This window comes from Dendrobates tinctorius, unplaced genomic scaffold (genome assembly GCF_039654945.1).
Source record: "Dendrobates tinctorius isolate UK_male_01 unplaced genomic scaffold, ASM3965494v1 ptg000016l, whole genome shotgun sequence".
Taxonomy (NCBI): Eukaryota; Metazoa; Chordata; class Amphibia; order Anura; family Dendrobatidae; genus Dendrobates; species Dendrobates tinctorius.
The window spans coordinates 33,566,329-33,593,016 of record NW_027361684.1 but is presented as its reverse complement, the minus strand read 5'-3'; the positions used below and the strand labels follow the sequence as shown (position 1 = coordinate 33,593,016).

The window sequence follows — 26,688 nt, the reverse complement described above, 5'->3', positions numbered from 1 at the left end:
AGGATTTTCAGAGACCAATACCTGTCAATCTGCTTTAGTACTTTTTAAATATAAACATATAGTATATCATTTTGCAGAAACCTGTAGACTGTTTTTGTCTTTATCACTTGCCTTTTCAATCTAGACACAAACTTGGAGACCAGAAAACTAGAAAGTGCGTTGGAAGAGATGAATTTCGCCTGCTTCACTATGCTGGAGAAGTGAACTACAGCGTAGTAGGTAATTTGCATTCATTCTTATAATTGGATTAATTTAAACTTTTTGGATTTGGGATCTGAATATGAGAACCCCGACATCGTGCACTTTGCAGCTTTGCCTCTTGGAGGAGTAATACTCAGACGTATGCCACGTGACCATTGGCAGATTCAGAGGTTGAGCATGTTTGATTTTGGGAGGCCTGATATTAATTTGTTCTGCTGGAACACTGGTGCCAGAAGTGTCTGACACTTCCTCTCTCCTACTTAGTATCATATCTGCTGTACAAAAATAAATTGTATGTTTGAAGGTAAAAATGTTCAAAGAATTTTAAACAACAAAAAAAAAATCCGCCTGTAGGTACGGTAATAAGTATACAATGCTGAGAGTTGTTTCTTTTTACTTCTATCTCTATTTATTTTCCTTAGGATTTCTGGATAAAAACAATGATCTGCTTTTTAGAAATCTAAAAGAAGTAAGTGAATGATGGTCTTTGTGTGATGACCTAGATTACTGATCCCCCTAACATATTTCTATTTAACGTCACACAGTTCTGTAACATTAAGCCTCTTGGGAAGCAGCTCCGTAACAATCACACGTGTTCTTCTCCATCACAGGTTATGTGTGACTCTGGAAATCCAATTGTCCATCAGTGCTTTGAGAGATCTGAGCTGACAGACAAGAAGAGGCCAGAGACGGTAAGAGCAGTTGTCCAAGTGACGACAATTCAGAAAGTAACAACTGAAAGTTTTTCCTGTACGGATCTACAGGCTATTATCCACACATGCACATGAAAGCGGTTTCAGTCTGTGACTGCACACAATTTTTTTTTTTTTTTTTTCTTAATACTTTATTTTTCCTTTCTTTTTGGAAAATGGTTGTTAATTATTATAGCTGTTTTTTCTTATATAGCATTTTGTGGAATTGTTCCTCATCATTGCCAATTGTGTAGGGAGGCATAAAGGAAACAAAAAAGAAAAGGGGTGCACATAGGGATAATGATGGTTAGGGTTGCTGACCTTGGGTAGCTGTGCTCCTTTGAAGGCATAATACTGGCTTCCAAGGCTGCTGATGTCCCAATCCCATCACTGAAGTATCCACGCTTTGCCAGAGAGCAAACAGTTTTTAAAAGTAGGATATTGGGTGAGTTGTCAGCACAATATTCATAAGATATAAAGTAGTCATCATATTCAGCGGGGCCACAGTATATATGATCTAAATAACAAAGGTTATTGAAGTGTCTCACAAATACAACATGTTTCTAGGATTCCATTATCTAGCGGCAGAGACATATAGTGAATTACAGCTACGTTGTCTTGTATTAGTTTCCAAAAATGTTCCCCATTAATGCTGGTAGGAAACCTTTATCACTGACTTGGGCACCACCCATTTTATAGATGTACAGGTAAGTTATTTGTACATGGTACCATGATTGTGCTGTGTAAAGTGCCAGATCCCGAATCACCCACTTACAAATATGTTTCTGGTTAGGTTTACTAAAAGCTTCAGTTCCTTAGTGCAGTTTGACTTTATCAGTAATCTTCTGACATGCCATAGACACACTTCAGAATTTTTCATTAGTGGGGTTTTAGGTGTCAAGACGTCAAACATTTGCTAAAAAGGTGTCGGTTCTGCTCCGCCGAGTGCTGCTCTCCTGACACTGAAGAATGACTCTGCATGTGATTACAGTATAGGAAAGTCCCTGCAACCTCCACCAGTGATAACAAGATTGACAGAATCAAATCGATACTCCTACTCCTCTTTGGTCAGACCTCATCTGGAATATTGTGTCCAATTTTGGGCACCACATTTTAAAAAAGACATCAACAAACTGGAGCAAGTTCAGAAAAGAGCAACCAGAATGGTGACCGGTATGCAAACCCTGTCTTATGAGGAAAGGTTGCAGGATTTGGGAATGTTTAGTTTGCAAAAGAGAAGACTGAGAGGAGACTTAATAGCTGTCTACAAATATCTAAAGGGCTGTCACATTGTAGAAGGATCAACTTTATTCTCATTTGCACAAGGAAAGACTAGAAGCAATGGGATGAAGCTGAATGGGAGGAGACACAGATTAGATATTAGAAAAAACTTTTTGACAGTTAGAGTGATCAATGAGTGGAACAGGCTGCCACGAGAAGTGGTGAGTTCTCCTTCAATGGAAGTCTTCAAACAGAGGCTGGACAGACATCTAACTGGGATGATTTAGCGAATCCTGCTTTGAGCAGGTGGTTGGACCAGATGGCCCAGGAGGTCCCTTCCAACTCTACGATTCTATGATTCTATGATAAAGTGGATGGTCTCTTCTGGACAATCTACTTTAAGTGCTTGTAGCTGTGGTTTCCACATCGACTAAAGATCAGCCGAGCTTTTCCCCAAATGAGGGTTGCTATTTTATAAAATGCTTTGTAAAACTTGTGTGATCTAGTTCATTAAACTTACCAAGAATTATTTTTATTATACTTATAGGCAGCAACTCAGTTTAAAAACAGTTTAGCAAAACTGATGGAAATTCTCATGTCCAAGGAGCCTTCTTATGTGCGCTGCATAAAGCCAAACGATGCCAAACAAGCAGGTATGGGTTTGTTTGTTCATGTGACAAGTAACATGAAATGTATTCCAGTAATAAAAGGTTCACTGAGCTACATGACATTGGCTATATAACACTAATATCCGCATGCCAAGTAAAATAAACCCAATAAGTAGCATTTTATACTTTAAGCTCCAGTTAAAATTCCACCTTGTCCCCATTATGGCTTGACAATGAACGATTTACAATATATTTAGTACTTGGGTTTTGAGATTTCCCTTTAATGGAGTTTTCATAATAACTTAATTTAGGTAAATAGATATTTTTAGACTTTGTGGATTATCAATATTTTTAAAATGGTAGCCTGAAATAAGTAACTAATATTGGATGGTCTGACTCTTGGCATTCTTGCCTCACTGTAATGTGACCAAGCCTAGTCATTCTTATGGTTGTAGCTGTTATACCTGTAAAAGCAAAAAATAAGCCAAGCACCACTATTCATTTTGTTCTGCTTTGGCCTACAGCGACCAAATGCTTTGTCGTCCTAAGATGGGCACCAGGGTTATAAGTGGATCATTGGCTATATTTTGCATTACAAACTACATACATATATTATTAAATACATCTCTTAAACCTGATTAGACTGGAGGAAATCTATGTAAAAATGGCTGTATAAGCCAGATATTAAGACGCGTTTTCTACATCCAGCTATGGCGTGAAATAACTCATGAATCCAGGTGTATTTTAATCTCCATCCAACCTGGCAGACAGCAGCATATTGTGCTGAGCAGTGTGAGATCTCAGCAGCAGGAGGGACACTGAGGATATGTCAGTATTTGTTCAGGAATTGGTATGCTATATGTATGTTTAGCACCTTGTGTTTGGCTTTATATTGACATTCTGTACTATGACTCTATTGTAGCCCGTTTTGATGAGGTTCTCATTAGACACCAAGTGAAATATTTGGGGCTGATTGAAAATGTGCGAGTACGCCGTGCTGGATTTGCATATAGGCGAAAATATGAGTTCTTCTTACAAAGGTATTACAATACATTGGTGTCCCACCGTACCGTTAATAGTATGTTCATGTTCAAGTATCAATTTACTATCTCCAGGTACAAATCTCTTTGTCCTGAGACGTGGCCAAATTGGGATGGACGAGTAATGGACGGAGTGGCAGTTCTTGTCAAGAGTCTTGGGTATAAACCAGAGGAGTATAAAATGGGCAGGTAAGATTTGAGATGTTGCATTTGTTTTTTGCTTTCACAAATACAGGCTCACTGCTGTGTTCTTTCCAATGCTGGAATGATGATAAAGATGAGTGCTGGTGTAGTTTACTCTGACAGCCAATGAGTGGGCAGTGGGTGGTGCTGGTCACTGGAGCTTGGTGGAGCTTCACACATACACTACACCAAATCTGCTGCTGTGTGGAGACATCAGTGACACAGAGCTGTCTCATTCACACAGCAGAGGCTTTGTCACAGAACAGATTACATCAGTGACTGCCATCCCCTGTGCAGATTAGAAGCTGCAGACCCCCATCACTGGCCATCACACAGTCTGTTCTCACTGCTGCCAGCAGCCGAGCCCCATCACTGCCAGCCCGAGCCTCATTACTGCCAGCAGCCTGGGACAGTGAGGGAAGGAATCACTGATAATTAGTGAGTTATGTATTGTAATCATGGAGTGGCCCAGAATACAGGACGATTTTCCCTCCTTACTAGAGTTTCACTTTCCATAGATAACTGTTCAGTGTGTGTCTGGGGGAGGAGCAGCTGGGTGGTTCTGCTCTCTGCACTGAGGCTGCTAGAGGTGGAGGATTTGTTACTGTGTGAGGAGGGCTTGTTCATGTGGATGGGGAGGGCCTGTTGCTATGGAGGGTGGGGTTGTTGCTATAGAGGGCAGGTTTTTAGTAGAGTAGGAGGAAACGACCAGTTCTCATTTCAATGCCAGAACACACACCCCCCTTGGACGTTCTGCTCAGAAGCAAGAGAGTGATATCTAGAAAACCCTGCAAACTGGTGACAGAAGGTAAATTACTTATTGTCACCACTCTGCAGCCCAGATATGTACTGAGATTATGTGAAAAGTCCGGACAACTCCTTTAAGGAATGTTGCTTGTGATGACTAAAGTACGTATTGTTATGCCCTATGGAAATTAAATATTTTTGTAAAACGATCTGGCTTTTACAAGACAGAAATCTAGGCACCGAGTCATCACGGCTGACGTTCCGTACACCAGTTTTACTGAGGAACACTGAGGCATAAGATGCGCCTTACACCCTGCCAAAAATGTTACTTCAGTCTAAGTAACTGGAGTGAAATTTTTGGTGTAATGTACATCACCACTTTTGACAAATTTTTCGTGTGGCCGTCATGCCCAGTCCTACCCCAGCTCTGCCCACTTTGGCAGAGCTGGATGAAAGTGGTGTGAAAAACGCCAAAGCAAAATTTTAGCGTTCATCTTCAAATTGCACAAAATTGTCTCTTTCTAAATGTTTTGCAGCAGAATTTTGGTGTGAAGACTTCGATGAATGGGGCCCCTAGTTTCTATCTGGACTTGTATAATTTATGTATTTTCTTTTAGGACGAAAATTTTTATTCGTTTCCCAAAAACTCTCTTTGCTACAGAGGATGCCTTAGAAGTGAGGAAGCAGAGCATCGGTTGGTTGATTTTATTATTTTTTTTTCCTCTTACACTTTCATTTTGTTTCATCTCTTATTTTTCTTATATATTTCTATAGCTGTGTACCAAGTTTTGTCACTTGTAATTTCTGCAATGAGTATATACTCTTTAAGTTGTGTTAGATCCTTTATGATGATGACCTGAGACCATTGTCCAATTTGTTACCTGGAATCACTGTTATGCATGTAATAAAATAAAACACAGATCTGACAGAAGTTTACCTTGGATCTTCTATTTTAGCAACCTTCCTCCAGGCCAGGTGGAGAGGATATCATCAGCGGCAAAAATTCCAACACATGAAACATTCCGGTGAGTAAGGCCATATATTTGCATGTAAGACCTGACATGTTGGCTGCTCGATCTGTAGTTTATGGAATATAGATCTAGATGGATGGATCACAATCATTACTGTATTTTGTAAAATCTCGTCACCTTATTTAATCCTAGTCTTCTAAAACTGCGACTCCGGTTTAGTGGGAAAGCTGATATTACAAAGGATGCCCATCTCCTGTCCGTTACAAACTACTGGAGTTGTTGATTAGTCTAACTACCGTAGTTTATAGACTTATTACAACTGACCTAAACATTGGTGATTGATGATCAATACTGCCAGCTAAAACAGTGCAGCAGTCCGCTGTATTCGTTGACCCACAGTCGTTTAATAGAAGGAAAAGGTTCATACCCAACAACCACTCGACTGAAGCTGCGGTTGGGCAGTGAGTTGTACTGGGGAGATTTCCCCACTCTAGTGATCGGTATGGATTCCTGCAGTGGGGATCTCAGTAATCAGAGTTGAATTGCCTATTCAGTGGATGGGTGATACATTTTGCAATGTGGCACTACCCCTTTCATTTTAATAATGTGGATTCTTTAACACTGTACACTACAATATTGTAAAAGGCCAAAAAATACTAACTGCAAAGTCTGAGCAAAAAGTAATTGAAAAAGTATGTAACGTATGACATGTACAGGGCCCAATGCATGAGAAATATAATGATTCATTTAACCTCACATTATTTTTACACACTTGTCGCTAACTTGTAGCTCATGTATTTGAAAGACAAAGTGGTACTTTATCTGTTATCCAGTATATGGTCATTTGGTATTTTGCACATTCAGACCTCGTTTGTTTGTAGTTTTTTCTTTGGACTCTCTGCTTTGCATTTCCATGGGTAGGACATTGATAGCTGTTCATCTATTCTACAGCCATACAAATCCAGTCTTGGTGGCGTGGAACTGTGGGTCGTCGAAAGGCTGCCAAAAGGAAATGGGCTGTGGAAGTTGTTCGAAGGTCAGTTCAGTAGTTTTTTTGAATGTTTTTATTTTTGGGATGTATCGGATATGTAAAAATCTATTTATCATCATTAATCATCTCCAGTAACTAGGTGTTAAAACAAATTTGTCACTTAGGAGGTGCAGTCTATTCTGCAGACAGGATGTTCTAAAGCAGGAGAGGCTTAATAATATGATTGTTTTTTGGGAAAAGGTAGAGTATAACTTTATTCTGGGCTCAGTAGTCATGTGGGCGGGCCTAATCAGTGACTGAAAGCTGTATCTGTGTACACACATACAGAACGTGGAGTGAGAACACAGCAGAACTCTTGTGTTCACCTAGAAAGCTCCCATCCTCTCATCATGCATGAAGTGAGACAAGTAACACTTACAGGGATCAGACGGTATTGTGGCTGCATCACATCTAACATACATGTACAGCCGTCTAGAGACTAAATAGGATTTATTTATTTTTATCATGATAGGCAGGCTTTAGTACTGCCGTTTGTATGTCTGAAATAGTTAGAATACTTTTTTGAATATTTAAAAATTGTATAACATTGAAACTTAGTCACCTCAATACTCAGTGCATTTCCAGAATAAATGAATTGCTCTGTTCATGCACCATTAATCAGACGTGTGTCTTTGGGTCAGATTGTACAGTGTGAACATGTACGATGTAATAGGGACAGATTAACTGATTATCTCTGGGGTCTGACTAGGACAGAGAAGCAGCATTAAGAACCACTGACCTGACTAGTCTGAAATAATTAGTCTTTGGTTACCACTCAGTAATCTGAAAATGTATCTTTGTAGAAATTTTCTTTAGATAGCTTCATCAGTCAAGTAAATTTTTGTAGATTTTATTATTATTATTAGGAACCACTTTGTTTTTTTTTGTTTTTTTTTATATCTGTTATTGATAAATGTATATTTCTATCTGATTTTCTTTTTTGATCCATACATTTGATTGGATGGACATTTCAACCAGAGTAAAAGTCCTTAATATACCTAAGGCTTATTGTTGCCATGCTTAGAAACTTCTTTGTGCTGGACAGATATATGCATTTTTAATATAAATGATATGGGAGATTTTAAAGCCACCATTGGTGATGATTTTATGTATGCATAATTAATGCTTTTATATAGGCAGTTACTATTCACTTTATGGAGTCATTAATTCCAAGTTGCTGAACTTATTACATGAGCAGCATATACCAGACACTGTCTGTCATTTCAGCCAGGTATATTTTACTCTAAATCACTGCTGACTTTCATATAAAACATGCATTTAAAAGCCGGCTGGGGATCAGTGCCTCAGTGTAGCACTGTAGTCTTGCAACGCCAGGGTCCTGGGTTCAAATCCCATCAAGGACAACATCTGCTTGGAGTTTGCAAGTATTCCCTGTGTTTGCGTGGGTTTCCTCCAGGTACTTCTACTTTACTGACACACTCCAAAGACACACTGATAGGAATTTATTTTGTGATCTCCAAGGGGGTCAGTGATGACATTGGTATCCTTATCTTGGTATGATTGGCCCCCATCCCAGTCCTTGTATGCATGGTCCCATCCTTATCCTGGTATGAATATCCTCCATCCCAGTCCTGGTATGCATGGTTCCATCCTTATCCTGGTATGCATGTTCCCATCCTTATGATTGGGCCCCATCCCGGTCCTGGTATGCATGGTCCCATCAGAAAAGATTAAAAAACACAAACCATTACATTTTACCTTCATCCGCTCCCTCACAGCGTCCTGGTTCGTTGCCAGCAGCTGCTTAATGCTTGTAAGCAGCGCATGGCAGTGATATCATGCGCTGCTCACAAGCAGAGCACAGCTGCCGTAATACTCACCGGGACTGTTCATCGCAGAGAGCAGTGAGTATTCCTTGCTCTTCAGCAGCGCGCAGTGTCAGCCCGGTGAGTATTTCGGCTGCTGTGCTCTGCTTGTGAGCAGTGCATGATGTCACTGCCATGCGCTGCTTTCAAGCATTAAGCAGCTGCTGGCAACGGATCAGGACGCTGCAAGGGAGCGGAGGAAGGTAAGTGTAATGGCTAGGTTTTTAAATCTTTTCTGATGGGGCCAATCATACCAGGATGCCAAAAAGAAATGAACATTCATTGCCCTCCACGTCAATGGGCGTGGAATGCAGTGAATATTAATTTCTCTTTAGCAGCGGGCACAGGAGTTAGCCGCAGCTGCCCGGCTCCTGCGTCTGTGACCTGCTGCTCCGCCGAAACTGCTCCCCCACCTCAGCCAGAGCCGTTACATCCAGACTATAAGACAGACACCCCATTTTCCTCCACATATTGGGAGGAAAAGGTGCGTCTTATAGTCCGAAAAATACGGTATATGTAAAGGGTTGTGGAATTAATGGCGTTATATAAGTCAGCATAATAAATAATACATTGTGTGACTAGTCCAAGAGGCCGGTCTTCCCTAGGTTCTCTCCACCCCACTACTTTTGAGTGACAGGTCTTCTACACACAGAGAGACTTGTCAATAAAGGGGAGCAGGGCTGAAATGAAAGAACCAGTGTCTCATTCCCTTTTAACATCAAACAAAAAACAAGTACAATTAACATGAGTAGCAAACTGATACAGAGAGAGAACCCTGCCCATGTGGGCTTACAATCTACAGAAGATGGTAAGAACCTCATTATAATTAAAAAGTTTTCCAGCAATCAAGCTCACACTGGTTCTGCTCCTGAATCCCTGTTTAAGTTAATTTATACATCCTTTTGGCCATATGGTGTGTTATAATCTTTCATTTATCAGTTTGAATAATTGGCTGCAGCGCCTGCTGTATTTCTGTAGCGCAGTGCTGCTCTTCATACAGTGATGAGGAGTGGTCACTTACACAAATGTGTCTGCCCTACTAAAGGAGTAAATGCCTTATCTCTGCATGCATACATAGAATCATAGAATGTAAAGGTACTGTCACACTTGGCGATGTACCAGCGATCCCGACCAGCGATATGACGCAGTCAGGATCGCTGGTACATCGCTAAGTGGTCGCTAGTGAGCTGCCACACAGGCAGATCTCACCAGCGACATCGCTGGGGACGGGGGTCGCTACTTACCTGTCACACCAGGCAATCCTGCGTCCTCCCGCCCGGCTCCACGCATCGCTCGTCTTCACAGCAGGAAGCGCCGCAGGAAGCTGACGACGAGAAACAGTCCTGAAAGTTCTCGCGCGATCAGCGATAACCAGCGGGGGAGCGGGTCGTAGGTAAGTATCACACATGGCGATATCGCTAGCAATATCGCTATAACATCACAAATTATAGCGATATTGCTAGCGATATCTCTTAGTGTGACAGGCCCTTTAGAGTTGGAAGGCACCTCCAGGGTCATCGTGTCCCACCCCCTGCTCAATGCAGGATTCACGAAACCATCTCAGACAGATGTCTGTCCAGCCTCTATTTGAAGACTTCCTGTCACGACTCTGTTGTCGGGAGACCTGGGACCAGGGGCCGCCCTAGCTCACCCTGTTCCCCGGGTTACTACTGAAAGTGAAGGTGCCTGGGCCACTTACCTTGCCTTATCTCCTGAATCTGCCCTCCGTCTGTACCCTTCCCCCACCCAGGGAAGAGGGGGAGTAGTTGTGCACTGTGCTGTATGTTAATTCTGTCGGTTCGGTCCAAGAGGCTTCCATTCTGGGCTCTCTACCCCTCTTCCAGGCTACTGCATGCCGTCCTCCTGCTTTGATTGACGTCGATGACGCCTTTTTCGTCATCCACATAGCAGGGCGAAATCACCAGCTCACGCCTGTGGACTATGCCCTGCCCTACTGTGAGCAGAACCGAAAACATCGGTGCGCATGCTCCGGCACACGTCTTTCTGGTTCAAGTATCGGAATAATTCGCCGCCATTGCTGTGTGCATGCGCTTTGGCCACAAGAGGGCAGAACATAGTGCGCATGCTCGGTGCAACAATTTCACTGTGCAGGCATGGGATTTTTGCCTGGCTATGTGGATGACGCAGAAGGCGTCATCCTTGTCAGTCAAGGCAGGAGAATGGCTAGCAGCAGCCCGGAGGAGGGGTAGAGAGCCAAGAATTGACGCCTTTAAGACTGGATCACCAGAATTAACATAAAGTGCAGGATAGTCCTCAGTAGTTGATACCTTTAAAGATTTTTGAGGGGCATACAGGGGGAGTCCAGGTTATATAACCATTTATGTAATGCTGCACATTGAGGAGATAGTTTTAGTTTTCACATGACACAACTGGTGACAGGTTCCCTTTAACCATTCCTCGTAGAACATCGTTTGCAGTCCGCTCACCATCCTGGTAGTACGTACGTTCATTTGTTTGTTCGTTCATTCATGCGTTATGGTTTTCTGAAATGCAATACATGTCTGACTGGTCGAGGCTCAGAAATTCCAAGATGAAGCTTGTTGCGCACACTGACACTCTCATATCATAGTGAATGGTATGTTCTGAAACTGCCTAGTGCATGAGCTTAAGTGTTACTATTCCATGTGTCATATGTTCTAAGGGAAACGTGGGTGGTGAAGGAATATATCCTTTTAATAGTTTCTTCTACAGGTTATACAGTCATACATATAATCATGTCATTATGGGAGAAAATTACCGTGTCCTAATTGACATTACTAGCCTTACAAGGAAAGTGTTTTATCATGGTTCCTCCTTGGACATATTCTATTTATAACCCATTTAAGATAAACTGGGCGTATTACTGCTGGCAGTCAGTGCATCGTGTTGAGGTCTAGGTGTGGGCATGTATCAGGTCTTACAAGAGAATGTCTTACTGCCCCCACTTGAGCTCAGGATGTCGTTTCCAAATAATTGTGTTCTACTAGCTGTAATCTTCTGGAATAAAAAAAACAGGAGATGGACGGGAAATCACAATGGTGATAGAAACATTTGGAAGGACTTTGTTGTATATTTGGAAAGGCTAAAAATATATTTTTTGGAAGACTTGAACTTCCTGTGTAAGGAAGTGACCCTTGTTTTTATGCTGTCCAAAATGAATCCTCCTTATCGGGTACTGCATGCTTCACGATAACATACATCTCTGCACACGAAATGTCAGTAAATAGCGCTCCCTACCGTGTTCACTACCGAGGCATTATGATCCCAGCTATAGCGTACAGGATATCCCTAGGGTAGTATGCTGGTGCACAAGGGGACAGCAGCAGCACTGCTCAATAATAATAATAATTTTATATATCGCCAACATATTCCAGTGAGTTGCTCTTTTTGTGTCATTAAAGAGGATGTCTCCTGAAGAGTATGATATTTAAATTGCTAATGAATTTGTGCTGGCTTAGAAAAGTCTGGCAAATAATTTTGGGATGATACGCTGTAATTTTAAAAACTTGGTCAGTGAAGTGTTATGTTTTGTTGTTTTGTGTAGATTCATCAAAGGGTTCATTTACCGCAATCAGTCCCGTTGCCCAGAAAATGAATATTTCCTGGATTACATCCGTTACTCATTCCTGATGAACCTGTATCGCAACATGCCAAAAAGTGTGCTAGACAAGTCTTGGCCTGTGCCACCCCCATCTCTTCGGGAGGTAAGCGCATTGGAAGAACTGATCTGTTGTAATCTTGTTGGCTTTTCTGAATAGTGACTGCATTGTGGAAGAACTTCTGTAAATGTGCTTATAGTAACCATATGCACAAGCATCAGGTAGATGGAAATCTCTTTACTAGTATATTCAGAGAATGAGAAGTATGCTGATGTAGATTTATGGATAAGTTCTGAAATTAAAAGCATCGAAAGATATCTTATTAAATAGGATTCTGACAATATAGTATAAATATGGTCACTTTCTCTAGAGAGAGACGACCACTAGTATTATTTCAGTGGCCACAGTTATGCACACGAATGTTCATTAATGGTTGTATGTGCCATGTAAGAACTGCATGATCTATTCAGGTGATCAAAATATGATTTCTGCTACCGTGGTTGGAACAAGTCAGACCATCAGCCTAGCCTGAAGAAGACCTCATGGTCGACCTTCAGTTCATGCTTAGAAGGCCTGGCCGAGGCTGTCGCCAGTTTCACATTGACAGCCATAATAAGCTGCAATGCAGAAGTACTACTGTGAGTTATTGAAGAGATCAAATGATTGCATGGTTATGCCCTCAACTGGGACTTAGAAAAGTTTCATGTTCATATTCATGCAATTTTAGAAATTGGTCTTGTCAAATCTTTTGGGAAATCATTGTTACATTATAATAGGCTTTTTTTCTTCGATCAGTTGAAGCCACCAGCTTGGCAGTAATTGTTGTATTTTTTTTATATTTTTTAATATTTTTCAGTCTTTTGAGAAGTTGAAAACTGGCTTTAATATATTCAAATATATGTGTTTCACAATCTAGAATTGAGGAATATAGTCTCTAAATGGCATGGAGGGAAAAAAATCCACTTCATGTACTTGGTATTACTGTGTCTCTAACAACCTGAGTGATAAAATCATCATTACAAATCGCACTGGCTCAGCTCAGTCATTAGAAAAGACATAGATTTCTCACAAGACAAATGATTTCTAGGTGTTTTAATTGTGCAAAAATAATCAATACTCAAACCTAAGCCCATATCAATTTATTATTGGAATAATCACCCTGGAAACATATAACGTAGTGAATGACCTACTGGGGCCGTATATCACTTTCTATATACAGAGCAGGAGCTTTTTTTTATGGTTTGGTACATTACGCCGTGTACAAGGAAATAAGGTGAAGCCACCCTTGTCTGATGTCCAGAAGGAGAAAGGCGCTAGTAGATGGGAAATCTGCGCACAGATGTCAGTAATTAGTGTTTGGGTGCATTTTGGCGTCCGTACCAATTGGCCAGAGATCGGACCGCAATGCATGGACTGGCTTTGGATCTCAAGACCCGACCTTGAGAGCTTCATTGAAATATGTGAAACGGTCACACTTGAGTCCAGAGACCCCCAGCCAGCCCGTGAATCGCAGTCTCATCTCGGACACATTTGTGTGAATGAGCAACTTTTACTAAAGTCTGGACAATGCCATGTGCCGCAGATCCAGACTAACGATGTCAGCATATGTTCCGAGCTGACCTTATCTGCTCAGATGGAATCTAGCGCAGACACTCATTGCTTTCTCATGTTCCTTTAGGCTTCAGAGCTCCTAAGAGAGATGTGCATGAAGAACATGGTGTGGAAGTATTGCCGGAGAATTAGCCCTGAATGGAAACAACAGGTAAAGTCGAATGAAGACCACCGAGTACAGCAAACCAGTGATGGGGGGGCAGCAGTCAGACTCTTATCACCTATACAGTAAATGGATACTTAATAAATAACCATTGTGGGGAAAATCTATATTATAGTTTCTCCTAAGTCATTGTGTATTGCATATGCTATACAATGAGATTCATGTGAAGGAGACAAGTACCACATTGATGGGTCCGACCAGAGACAGATTCTGACTATTTGGATTCTATTTTCTAGCTTCTTGGCCCCTAAAACGTAATATTCTTCAAACCCATCTCCAAAGGGGGACAACTTCTCTCCTAGCTACTGTGTGCTCAACTAACAGGTCATTGTCACCTGGTTTCTGCCACCTAATCTCATAGCAGCATAACATAGACCCTGAATCCAGTGATGTCACTTACTGTGGCAGCTTGCTGTAGTTTCAATAAAATCACAGTTTTATCAGCAGGAAATTATCACCAGAGGGTTAGTAAGCTCGCTGCCAGGTAGCAACAACTTGGTGACACATTTCCTTTACATGATGGATGCGCACATCCTGCAGCCCTCACTTCATCTTGTGTATAGTGCGTATGTGAGGCTGATGCTGTACAATGCTGCGTACTGTACATCTGAGATTGAGTGGAGCAGATCCTGAGAGCGGCTGTCAGTCACAGCGCAGCGCCACCCGCATGCCCTCCACATAATTTGCATTGTCTCCTATAAGTGCAGTCGTCCTTTTACCATGATGTTATATCTTTCAGAAATATTCTTTGAGACAACAGCCTTTTAATATCCAACAAAGCGTAGAGATATACGTCTGTGTGTAAATGTGAATTATTGTTTCCTTTTTCCTCAGCTTGAACAGAAAGTTGTCGCAAGTGAAATATTCAAGGACAAAAAAGACAATTATCCCCAGAGCGTTCCACGACTATTCATAAACACTCGACTCGGTGAGTGATTTATATGTGCAGATAAGGATCTCCCAGAGCCATGCCAGCCTCTCCCTTTCTGGATGTGTCTGTGTCTTACACTTTCATTGGCGAATATCACTGACTGTTCCAACTTTCACAATTTTATTGCAATCACTAGTTGTTTTGTAAGTCGGGAAATCTGCCATTTGTGTTATGGTTTGTTTATAAACTATACAGTAGAGGGATATAAAGAACGGAGGTGGATGTAGAGCGGGTGAGACTTGAATGGGATTTGTAAAAATCCTGAAGGCTCAGTATTGCTTCTACAATAAGGGTCCCGTTACATTTTATCGATGCACCAGCGATGTCGACAACGATACGACCCGGTCAGGATCGCTGGTGCATCGCTAAATGGTCGCTAGTGAGCTGCAAAACAGGCAGATCTCACCAGCGATGCAGCGGTCGTTACTTACCTGTCAGACACGGCGATGATGACGTGTCCCCCCCCCCCCCCGTGTCCACGGTTCGCTCGTCGGCACCAGCAGGAAGCCGCCGCCGAGAAACGGCCCAGGATGTTCTCGCGCGATCAGCGATAAGCGGTGGAGCCGGTCGGAGGTAAGTGTCACATGTAGCGATATCGCTAGCAATATCGCTGCTGCGTCACAAAATCGGTGATGCTTTAGCGATATTGCTAGCGATATCGCTATGTGTGAAGCCCCCTTAGCAGTGACCGTAACTATAACGTGAGCAGAGACTAAGGCTATGTTTACACATTGTGTTTTTGCAGTGTATTTATTATGCCAAGTTTAAGCCACTTGAAAAAAAGCAGTTTTTGCTTACTTTTTGCTGCATTTTTTGCTTGGGTTTTGCTGCGTTTTTCGTGCTTTTTTTTTTTTTTTTTACTGCTTTTTCTCAGGGAACATTTGTCTATTGAGCATGCTGATAAAGTTTAGTGCGTTAAAAAAAAATCTGAATCGACCTCATCAGGTTTTGGCACCAAAAAAGCAGCAAAACTGGATACCACCTGCTTTTTTTTTTTTTTTTGCAGCGTTTTTGCACTACCTATTGCTTTCAATGGGGAAAAACGCTGAAAAAAATGCTGAAAGTGACAGGACAAAAAAAAAGGTGTGTGCATTAGATTTCTGAAATCTCATAGACTTTGCTGGAAACGCAGCTGAAAATTTGCATTAGAAAAAGCTACAAAAACGCAACAAGTGAACATGGCCCAAAGGTCTGTTTTCATGGCCTGACTAGTGACATGATGCAACCATCGATCATTAAACTTTTACCGATTGGCGATCGTTTAAATGCCTGTTTACACAGGCAGACCAAAGTAAACCATGCACACTAAGCGATCTGTACTTGCAGCTTAGTCCTGTTTACTCTTACTCTGACGAAGCTCAGCCGCACTACGTGGCACAATCCATAGACCGGTGTGCTGAGGTTCATATAACAAAGCAGACATGATTTTCTAATCCTCAGCAGCCCCTTTAAATACTCCATATAGGTCCATTTGCCTGTTTACACCGGTATACCAAAGTAAACTATACTAGATCACTCGGTTCCCAACATTGCAAATCCCGATTACACAGGACGATGCACCCCAGAGAACGATGATCTTTATGTGCTGCTGCACAAGGGATTATTCCACCTGATGGACAAGCACATTTGTATATGTTCATGAAGAGCATAGGGCAGAGAACAAACTGTTTTAGTCCTCATGTAGAAATCCATTTTTCATTTGTGTTCTAGCCATGTTTCTTTTCCATATGGGAACCTTTATAGTCTATGGGGCTGTTCAAGAGTCTGTCCTTTGATCAGAGTTATGGATCAATATTACCCGTGCAAGTCTATGGATTGGTGAAAATTATGGACGGCACACAGTCAGCCATGTGCAATCCATTTTAACATTGTAATGGGTAAAAGAAGCTTTGCAATGTTTTGTTTTTTTTTTTTTTTTTTTTTCTATATTTACATACAAGGAAATCACTGATGACAAAAATGTAAAATCGCAGCAAGCACTGATGAAAATCTGATCTAATGCATTGATGAAAATGACCATTTTTTTCCACATATGAGGAGGAACAGATGTCTGAGTGAGGCAATATCTCAGTAACGATGAGACATAACCTCTTATTACTACCAAAATTGTTCAAAATCTCCAAAGTCTGTAATTATTTTCTCTTTTCAGGCAATGATGAGATCAACACTAAGATACTTCAACAATTAGAAAACCAGGGTTTAACGGTATTTAAAGTATTCTAATTTATAAAATGGTTTCTGTTTATTGCTGCAAAAGCCACATTAGTTTCTCTTTTTCATTCATTACGTCTTAAGGCCAAATTCATCAAAGTGTCCATGCCAGAATGCTGGCGTGAAATAGAACTGTCGCAGCGTGGAGGTGTGAAAAAAATAATCGATACGGTACCTCCCTGACCTCTCCTTCATAGTCAGCGTTGCATTCTCTGCAACATCTGAAGGAAACTCATGTGAGCACTGCAGCTAATCAGTAGCCACTGATCGGCTGCTGCATGCAATTTTTATCAGAGCTGGCAAAAATTGTTTCTTCCACTTGGCCAAAATGTGAGAAGTCTGCAGGTTCCATTGTGTCCCTGTTTTTTTGCCTTTTTTAAGTTATGGATCTGCTCTTTTATAGCACTGACTAAACTACGTGTATATATATATTTACAGTATGCCGTACCAGTGATCAAGTATGACCGAAAAGGATACAAACAGCGGAGGAGACAACTTCTGCTAGGACAGAATGCTGCTTACCTTGTAGAAGAAGCCAAAATAAAGCAGAGGATCGATTATGCCAATTTGACAGGTTTGACTCTTCCCATTACTTGAGAATATCAACTGTTATGTCTTTTGTTAAACGCTGCTTGTTTTTCAATGGGGGTGGGGATTATTTTATTTAATGGGAGGGGGTGGTTATTGAAAGGGAGGGGGTTATTTTTTTTATGTAATGCTTATTGTTTGCTTTAATTCCTTTCCGTTTTAAGATCTGTCTGCAATCGCTGAATGAATACATTCTTATTCACCTCCTGAGTCAGAGAACCCGTCTTGATACAAGAAAATGTTAAAACACAAAGTATATTAGGAAGTTTTATAACTTATCATAGTACTGTTAAAATGCCTAAAACTTGGATTACCGCCTTTCAGTAGGAATTCACACGTGTAGTCAATTTTGCACAAGTCAAATCATAAAATAGGATTTCTCGATTTGCTTATCTTCATGCATACGCTGTTTCCCTGCCACATCTCTACATGGCCATGGCCGCTCCTGCCAGCATTGCTGACATCCAATGTCTGAGACTTGACACAGTAAAGTGGCTGACGATAATTGACCCCCGTGCTCCTACTAGGTGTCATCCCTATGGACAGTGCGCAATAATGCAAGCCAGTGTGCAAAGCCGCAGGGGTCCTGGAGCGCTCCTACAGGGGACTGTAAAATTATCATAAAGCAAAGCATTGAATATTGTGTTGGTGTGTTTAGATTGTCTGCTCTTCATATTACATGCCTAGAAAGATCCTTTTAGTTTCCTTTTCTTTTTATTAATGCACACTATAGAGATAAGTTGGCATTAGTATTAAATAGAAATCTGCATATTCTTTGATTTTAATCAAACTGTATATGCCCACTTGCCATTTTATGGCCTCTGTTACATTTCACTTGATTAATAAAAAGAAAGTGTAGACTGTTATCATTTTGAATATTGATCATAGCAGGTGTAAATCCACCTGAGCTTTCGACAGCACTGCAGCCAATCTCTGAGCTCGTCAGTTCTGCCAATGTAGACTGCACGAGTTGGTGAATTTAGTGATTGACCGCAGTGCTGTCTATGCAATGTCATTGCTAAATAAAAACGACTGAGACAGAGGCAGTGGTGGAAACAGTGGGCGACCCGGGGAGGGTAAGCAAAGTGCAATATTTTTTTTTTTAAACACATAACTGAGTCTGCAGGCAGAAGATTGGTGAAATAGCTCAACCCCTCTAATATCTGTACTCATATTTTGCTGCCTCTGGGCGTGTCTATCTGTAGACCTGCATTACACACATGGAAATCGCAACACATCTGTACATGGCCCGTGTTCAGAGGCCCCCCCCACTGCTGGTGTTCAGAGCCCCCCCCTGCTGGTGTTCAGAGCCCCCCCTCCCCCACTGCTAGTGTTCAGAGCCCTCCCTCCCCCACTGCTGGTGTTCAGAGCCCTCCCTCCCCCACTGCTGGTGTTCAGAGCCCTCCCTCCTCCACTGCTGGTGTTCAGAGCCCTCCCTCCCCCACTGCTGGTGTTCAGAGCCCTCCCTCCCCCACTGCTAGTGTTCAGAGCCCTCCCTCCCCCACTGCTGGTGTTCAGAGCCCTCCCTCCCCCACTGCTGGTGTTCAGAGCCCTCCCTCCCCCACTGCTGGTGTTCAGAGCCCTCCCTCCCCCACTGCTGGTGTTCAGAGCCCTCCCTCCCCCACTGCTGGTGTTCAGAGCCCCCCCTCCCCCACTGCTGGTGTTCAGAGCCCCCCCTCCCCCACTGCTGGTGTTCAGAGCCCCCCCTCCCCCACTGCTGGTGTTCAGAGCCCTCCCTCCCCCACTGCTGGTGTTCAGAGCCCTCCCTCCCCCACTGCTGGTGTTCAGAGCCCTCCCTCCCCCACTGCTGGTGTTCAGAGCCCTCCCTCCCCCACTGCTGGTGTTCAGAGCCCTCCCTCCCCCACTGCTGGTGTTCAGAGCCCTCCCTCCCCCACTGCTGGTGTTCAGAGCCCTCCCTCCCCCACTGCTGGTGTTCAGAGCCCTCCCTCCCCCACTGCTGGTGTTCAGAGCCCTCCCTCCCCCACTGCTGGTGTTCAGAGCCCTCCCTCCCCCACTGCTGGTGTTCAGAGCCCTCCCTCCCCCACTGCTGGTGTTCAGAGCCCTCCCTCCCCCACTGCTGGTGTTCAGAGCCCTCCCTCCCCCACTGCTGGTGTTCAGAGCCCTCCCTCCCCCACTGCTGGTGTTCAGAGCCCTCCCTCCCCCACTGCTGGTGTTCAGAGCCCTCCCTCCCCCACTGCTGGTGTTCAGAGCCCTCCCTCCCCCACTGCTGGTGTTCAGAGCCCTCCCTCCCCCACTGCTGGTGTTCAGAGCCCTCCCTCCCCCACTGCTGGTGTTCAGAGACCTCCCTCCCCCACTGCTGGTGTTCAGAGCCCCCCACACTGCTGGTGTTCAGAGCCCCCCCCCCCACTGCTGGTGTTCAGAGCCCCCCCCCCACTGCTGGTGTTCAGAACCCCCCCCCCACTGCTGGTGTTCAGAGCCCCCCCCCCCCCCCCCACTGCTGGTGTTCAGAGCCCCCCCCCCCCCACACTGCTGGTGTTCAGAGCCCCCCCCACTGCTGGTGTTCAGAGCCCCCCCCCCCCCACTGCTGGTGTTCAGAGCCCCCCCCCCCCCCCACTGCTGGTGTTCAGAGCCCCCCCCCACTGCTGGTGGTCAGAGCCGCCACTGCTGTTTGTTAATATTTTCTCGGACAGTGATCATTTTGGTTGCATAATGTACGTTATAAATCACGCTTTTGTTATTCCTCAGCCGCTAATTAGTCATCTAGTTAATTGTACTTTATTAATTGGAATTGGCCCACCTCCGTCTGGGAGGCTTGGATCATTAGTTGACGTATTATGAGGAACAGTAGTTTTGTCCTTTTTGTGTGAACATCTACTCTCTAAATATGGAGCAATATATTCCCCTGTATTAATTATCTCGCCTCAGATGAGACTGGATCATAATGAGCCAGTTGGTTATTGTGTCTAATCACGAAACAGTTCATTTTTGGCTTCCTCAAAGGTAAAGCGCTTTTATGAGACAGACTGTTCTGTCTTATTGTTGGTTTTCAGCCATTGTGAGATGTCGCTGTTCCCACTCGCCAGTTTGTGTTCAATTAGTGACTAAGATTTTGGCTCCAAGACTAATTTTGAGTGAATTTATTGGTTAGAATTTATGATAATTTGTTACTTTTAGGGCCGGTTTCACACGACCGACATTCACCATTGGAGTATGTACGGCGGTGTCCAGACATCGCAGTCCGTACTCAGAACGTGAATGTCGGATGTGTAAAACCGGTATTGCAAATAATTCATCCCATGATCCAATCTGGCATCCTTCAGTTGGATTATTTACAGAAAGTCTAGGAAGTGGTCTGCTCCGAGAGTTATTAACTTATGTTTGTGGAAAGAAACTGTAGAAATGAGGAGGATTTATAAACTATCTGCCATTGGTTGAACCCAGGACCCCAGAGCTAAAATGACGAGCCATTAGGCTGCCAAATAAGAGCGCTCACAGCTTTTTGGTTTTGTTTGTTTCTAGGAAGATTTGTTCTATTTCAAAACTATTATTAAAAAAACTGTTTTGGCACTGTTTTTGTGTATTCACTTTTTTTTACTTCTGTTTGCAGTTTCCCAAGCTGAAAACACCCCAACAACTAATATGTTGATACTTTTCTCTCTCGGTTACAAAAAGTCACCATATCCAAAACGTGAAAAGTTCCTCCTTCCTTTTTTGCAGCTTGTAACATTTTATGTTGTAATCATATATTCCGGATGATATCACAAGTATTTTAAAGGGAATCTATCAGCAGGATATCACTCCCAAACTATTTATATGTGCATGTAGCTCTTTCAAAAACAAATCCAGCAATACCTCTACATGGCCAGACTGTTCTCCATTACTGAGAAATTGGCATTTGAATTAATATGTAAATAAGACTGAAGATAAGATCTGTTTGTAGATCTGAAGCCTCAGTCACTCCAGCTCTATTCCACACCCAGCGCTGCTTCCTCCTGTTTCACTGACACACAGGATTTTTTGGGAGTCTCTTTTACTGAGTTTTTGGAGCAGAAAATCAGTTTTTGAGTAGTGTTGAGATTTGGAGAATTTCCCATTTCCACTAATCTTCTAAAAAAGAATAAGTACCGTAAATGAAAACAACCTTTGTGTGAATGTACCATTTATTTGATGTTTTTATTCAATTGATGAACATGAGTTTGTGATTGCTTTCACCTTTGTGTAATAATATATGGACGGAGGGCACAGCCAAATTTGTCAAAAGTGGGTTCACCAAAGATATATTCAATGATACATCATGCAAAAAACAAAAAGGAAAAGCAATATATCAACATATGGGAACTCCATAGAAATGTAAAAAGGGTAAATTTTATTTATACATCAATATCTGACACATACACAAAACAGCAAAGGACATTAAAAACAGATTAAAAGATGCAAGAAAATTGCAATAATCTCAAATCATGATATGATGATACTCCCACAGCAGAAAAACCCCACATAACGATAATGACATTGAGCAAGTATCAAACAAGCCACCTCAACATATTGGATATCACAAACAATATATATATAAAGTAGTGTAGTCATACATGGACCAAAAGGTCTGTGTATGTGAGGTGTAAAAAAAACACTATTCACAGCACCATATGAGCCAAAAAAAAAAAAAAAAATTTTAACAGGGCAAAAAGAGCCCACACAATAATTCAATACCTGACCCAGAAAGGAAAGCTTATAGACCCTGTAGATGCATGGGGACCAAGCGATATTCAGCATGAAAGTATAATGCCAAAAAATGCTGGAAGCAGCTGGTGGGGTAGGGGAGTGGGGGGAGCAAGGCCCCACGCGTATCGCCACACGCTGTGTGGCTTCTTCAGGGGAGGATGAAGTGAAGCTGTTATACCTGCGGTTCCGCAGATAAAAAATCTGCAGACCAATCCACAGCGTGTGCACTTAGCCTTATGTGGGGTTTTTCTGCTGTGGGAGTATCATCATATAATTATTTCATGATTTGAGATGATTGCAATTTTCTTGCATTTTTTAATCTGTTTTTAATGTCCTTTGCTGTTTTGTGTATGTGTCAGATATTGATGTATAAATAAAATTTACCCTTTTTACATTTCTGTGGAGTTCCCTTATGTAGATATATTGCTTTTCCTTTTTGTTTTTTGCATGCTTTCACCTTTGTGTCGCTGCTAAACACCAGTATCTAATTTTGTGATTATGATTTGCGATCTAATGAACAGCTTTTCTCCTAATCTTATTCTATCCCCTGAGGAACCTGCTCTTCCTTGCAGCGATACATGCGGGGTTCTCCATTAACTCCTTCAGCTGGCACTCCAGGTTCTGGATCCTACAACATGCTTCACCCATCATATATATATTATACGTGTGTGTATATATATATATATATATATATATATATATATATATATATATATATATATATATGTGTGTGTATGTATGTGTGTGTATATATATATATATATAGATATATATATATATATATATATATATATATATATATATATATATTGTGTATATGTAGTATATGCACTGCTCAAAAAAATAAAGGGAACGCTTAACAGAATATAACTCCAAGTAAATCAAACTGCCCACTTAGGAAGCAACACTGATTGACAATCAATTTCACATGCTGTTGTGCAAATGGAATAGACAACAGATGGATATTATTGGCAATTATCAAGACACGCTCAATACGAGTGGTTCTGCAGGTGGGGACTGCAGACCACATCTCAGTACCAATGCTTTTTGGCTGATGTTTTGGTCACTTTTGAATGTTGGTTGTGCTTTCACACTCGTGGTAGCATGAGACAGACTCTACAACCCACACAAGTGGCTCAGGTAGTGCAGCTCATCAAGGATGGCACATCAATGCGAGCTGTGGCAAGAAGGTTTGCTGTGTCTGTCAGCGTAGTGTCCAGAGTCTGGAGGCGCTACCAGGAGACCGGCCAGTACAGCAGGAGACGTGGAGGGGGCTGTAGGAGGGCAACAACCGAGCAGCAGGACCGCTACCTCCACCTTTGTGCAAGGAGGAACAGGAGGAGCACTGCCAGAGTCCTGCAAAATGACCTCCAGCAGGCCACAAATGTGCATGTGTCTGCACAAACTGTTAGAAACCGGCTCCATGAGGATGGGTGCTCGCCAGAGGTAGCCTGACTGCCATTAAGTACCGAGATGAGATCCCTCAGACCTTTTGTGAGACCATATGCTGGTACGGTTGGCCCTGGGTTCCCCCTAATGCAGGAAAATGCCAGACCTCATGTGGCTGGAGTGTGTCAGCAGTTCCTGCAGGATGAAGGCATTGAAGCTATGGACTGGCTCGCCTGTTCCCCAGTCCTGAATCCGATTGAGCACATCTGGGACATCATGTCTCGCTCCATCCACCAACGTAACGTTGCACCACAGACTGTCCAGGAGTTGGCGGATGCTTTAGTCCAGGTCTGGGAGGAGATCCCTCAGGAGACCACCCGCCGCCTCATCAGGAGCATGTCCAGGCGTTGTAGGGAGGTCATACAGGCACGTGGAGGCCACACACAATACTGAGCATCATTTTGACTTGTTTTAAGGACATTACATTCCACTGTGGTTAACACATTTGATTTCCATTGATGATTTTTGTGTGATTTTGTTGTCAGCACATTCAACGAGAATATTTCATTCATTCAGATCTAGGATGTTATTTGAGTGTTTCCATTATTTTTTTGAGCAGTATTTAAAGTTAGAATATCATAAAAAAAAAAGCTGTTTCATGTGTTTATTTCTGTTATGTTGATGATTATGGCTTACAGCCAATGAAAACTCAAGTCATTATCTCAGTAAATTAGAAAAATTAGCAAAAAACACCTGCAAAGGTCTCCTAAGCATTTAAAAGGGTCCCTTAGTCTGTTTCAGTAGTCTCCACAATCATGGAGAAGACTGGTGAATTGATAGATGTCCAGAAGGCAGTCACTGACCTACTCCACAAGGAAAATAGTAAATTTTGCATTTCATTTGGAAATCAAGGTCCCAGAGTCTGGAGGAAGAGGAGAGGCCACAATCCAAGCTGGTTGAGGTCTAGTGTGAGGTTTCCACAATCAGTGATGGTTTGGGAAGCCAGGTCATCTGCTGGTGTAGGTCCACCATGTTTTATCAAGACCAAAGTCAGCGCAGCCCTCTACCAGGACATTATAGAGCACTTCTTGCTTCCCTCTGCTGTCAAGATTATTGGAGATGGAAATGTCATTCTCCAGCAGGACTTGGCACCTGTTCCCACTGCCAATAATACCAATACATGGTTTAAAAACAGCAGTATCACTGTGCTTGATTTGCCAGCAAACTCGCCTGACCTTAACCCCATAGAGAATCTATGGGGTATTGTCAAGAGGAAGATGAGAGACACCATACCCAACAAAGCGGATAAGCAGAAGGCTGCTATCAAAGCAACCTGGGCTTCCATAACACCTCAGCAGCGCCACAGGCCGATCGCCTCCATGCCACACCGCATGGATGCAGTAATTGATGCAAAAGGAGCCCCGACCAAGTATTGAGGGCATTTACTGAACATACATTTCAGTAGTCCAACATTTCGGATTTTAAAATCATTTTTTCAAGCTGGTGTTATAAAGTATTCTAATTAACTGAGATAATGACTTTTGGGTTTTCATTGGCTGTAAGCCATAATCATCAACATTAACAAAAAAAACCACTTGAAATAGATCACTCTGTAATGACTCTATATAATATCTGAGTTTCACTTTTTGTATTGAAGAACTGAAATAAATTAACTTTTTCATGATATTCTAACTTTGAGAAGCACCTATATATATCTATATATCAACAGCCCCCCAGACACATGCTATGTTTGGGCTTTATGATAGACCTTGTTATAAGCACTTTGTAGTGCCTTCTATTTGTCTATATTTACTTTTCTTTATATTTTTCTGTGATGTTTACTATTTTCTTTCGCACTTTTCATGCATTCCCTTCTTCTTTATAATTATCCTTATCATATAACCTAATTGTGATCAGGTCTGTTGGATTTGTACCTTCAGTCTTGTCTGGTTATATGGCTTGTGTTTTGGCATGGGTATATTACATTATACTGGGAGGCTGTTATATTGATTCATACCTGATTGTATTTATTCATTAACATATTTCTGAGGGATCTAATAGTGCCTATCATCCTGTATATGCATATTTGTTATTTATTTGATATATTATTTATTAGTTCATGATACTTTATATCATGGTCTTAATTGTTTAAGCTTATATTCTTTTTGCACTTCCAGGTGAGCACCCATCTCTGTATTCCTTTCTTCTTTTTATTGTAATTGGTCCTTTACAGTGGTAGCGCCTTATCCTTTATCTCATTTGGCTTTCTTGTGCCGAGCTCTTCGTTAACACTCCAGGATGCAGGACTCCCTGTGTCATCAACACAGACCTATAATGGCACACACTATATTTCTTCTAGTTTTACCTTGTAGAGAGAACAGGCTTCAGATGCCGCCACATAACACCCACGTGGTAAATGTTCCTGCAATGTTACTGTGGAGCACCATTTCTATCACCACGGACATGCAACTGCTTTATGACAATGGTCGGAAGAGCGGACACTCATATCTGTACATTTTTATTTCAGGAATCTCCGTCAGCAGTCTGAGTGACAACCTCTTTGTTCTCCATGTGAAATGTGAAGACAACAAGCAAAAGGTAGCGGACGTTCTGTTTATTATGTGTTTACCGTATATTGCATCTTTCTTTTTGCTCTTCAGCTTTGTAATCTAAATTTCACTACATAGTGTCTCACCGTGTCTCACGTAGGGTTGTTCACACTTTGACTGTTAAAGGGAACTTGTCACTAGGTATTCCCTATATAAACTATATCCGCCACCTTTCTTTAAAAGTGCTCCTGCAACATGTTCATAAGAGCCCAGCTGCCCCACATTTCTAAGAGAATTCCCCTTATAAATGTTTAATGGGCAGTTAACGTCTCTACTGCTTTGATTGACGTGTCGTACGTCATCCACAGAATCTGTTCAACTCTTGCACCTGCACTGGTAACAGGAGCTGCGTAGGTGCAATAGGCTGTGACTATGACACCCGCCA

The 26,688-nt window shown here is 42.3% G+C and overlaps 1 protein-coding gene across 3 annotated transcripts in view; it reads left to right on the top strand.

Moving 5' to 3' along the window:
- The window catches only part of MYO1C (myosin IC), a 162,855-nt gene that overhangs the window by 127,113 nt on the left and 9,054 nt on the right, over positions 1-26,688 (top strand). For all 3 annotated transcript variants that reach the window (XM_073565650.1, XM_073565648.1, XM_073565649.1), the window contains exons 15-29: positions 125-219; positions 624-670; positions 813-893; positions 2,662-2,767; positions 3,645-3,762; positions 3,838-3,951; positions 5,310-5,386; positions 5,649-5,717; positions 6,615-6,699; positions 12,064-12,223; positions 13,797-13,880; positions 14,727-14,820; positions 16,973-17,028; positions 17,473-17,608; positions 26,222-26,292. In XM_073565650.1, the coding sequence (XP_073421751.1) occupies positions 125-219; positions 624-670; positions 813-893; positions 2,662-2,767; positions 3,645-3,762; positions 3,838-3,951; positions 5,310-5,386; positions 5,649-5,717; positions 6,615-6,699; positions 12,064-12,223; positions 13,797-13,880; positions 14,727-14,820; positions 16,973-17,028; positions 17,473-17,608; positions 26,222-26,292 (1,393 nt within the window). The remainder of the gene's footprint in view (positions 1-124; positions 220-623; positions 671-812; positions 894-2,661; positions 2,768-3,644; positions 3,763-3,837; positions 3,952-5,309; positions 5,387-5,648; positions 5,718-6,614; positions 6,700-12,063; positions 12,224-13,796; positions 13,881-14,726; positions 14,821-16,972; positions 17,029-17,472; positions 17,609-26,221; positions 26,293-26,688) is intronic.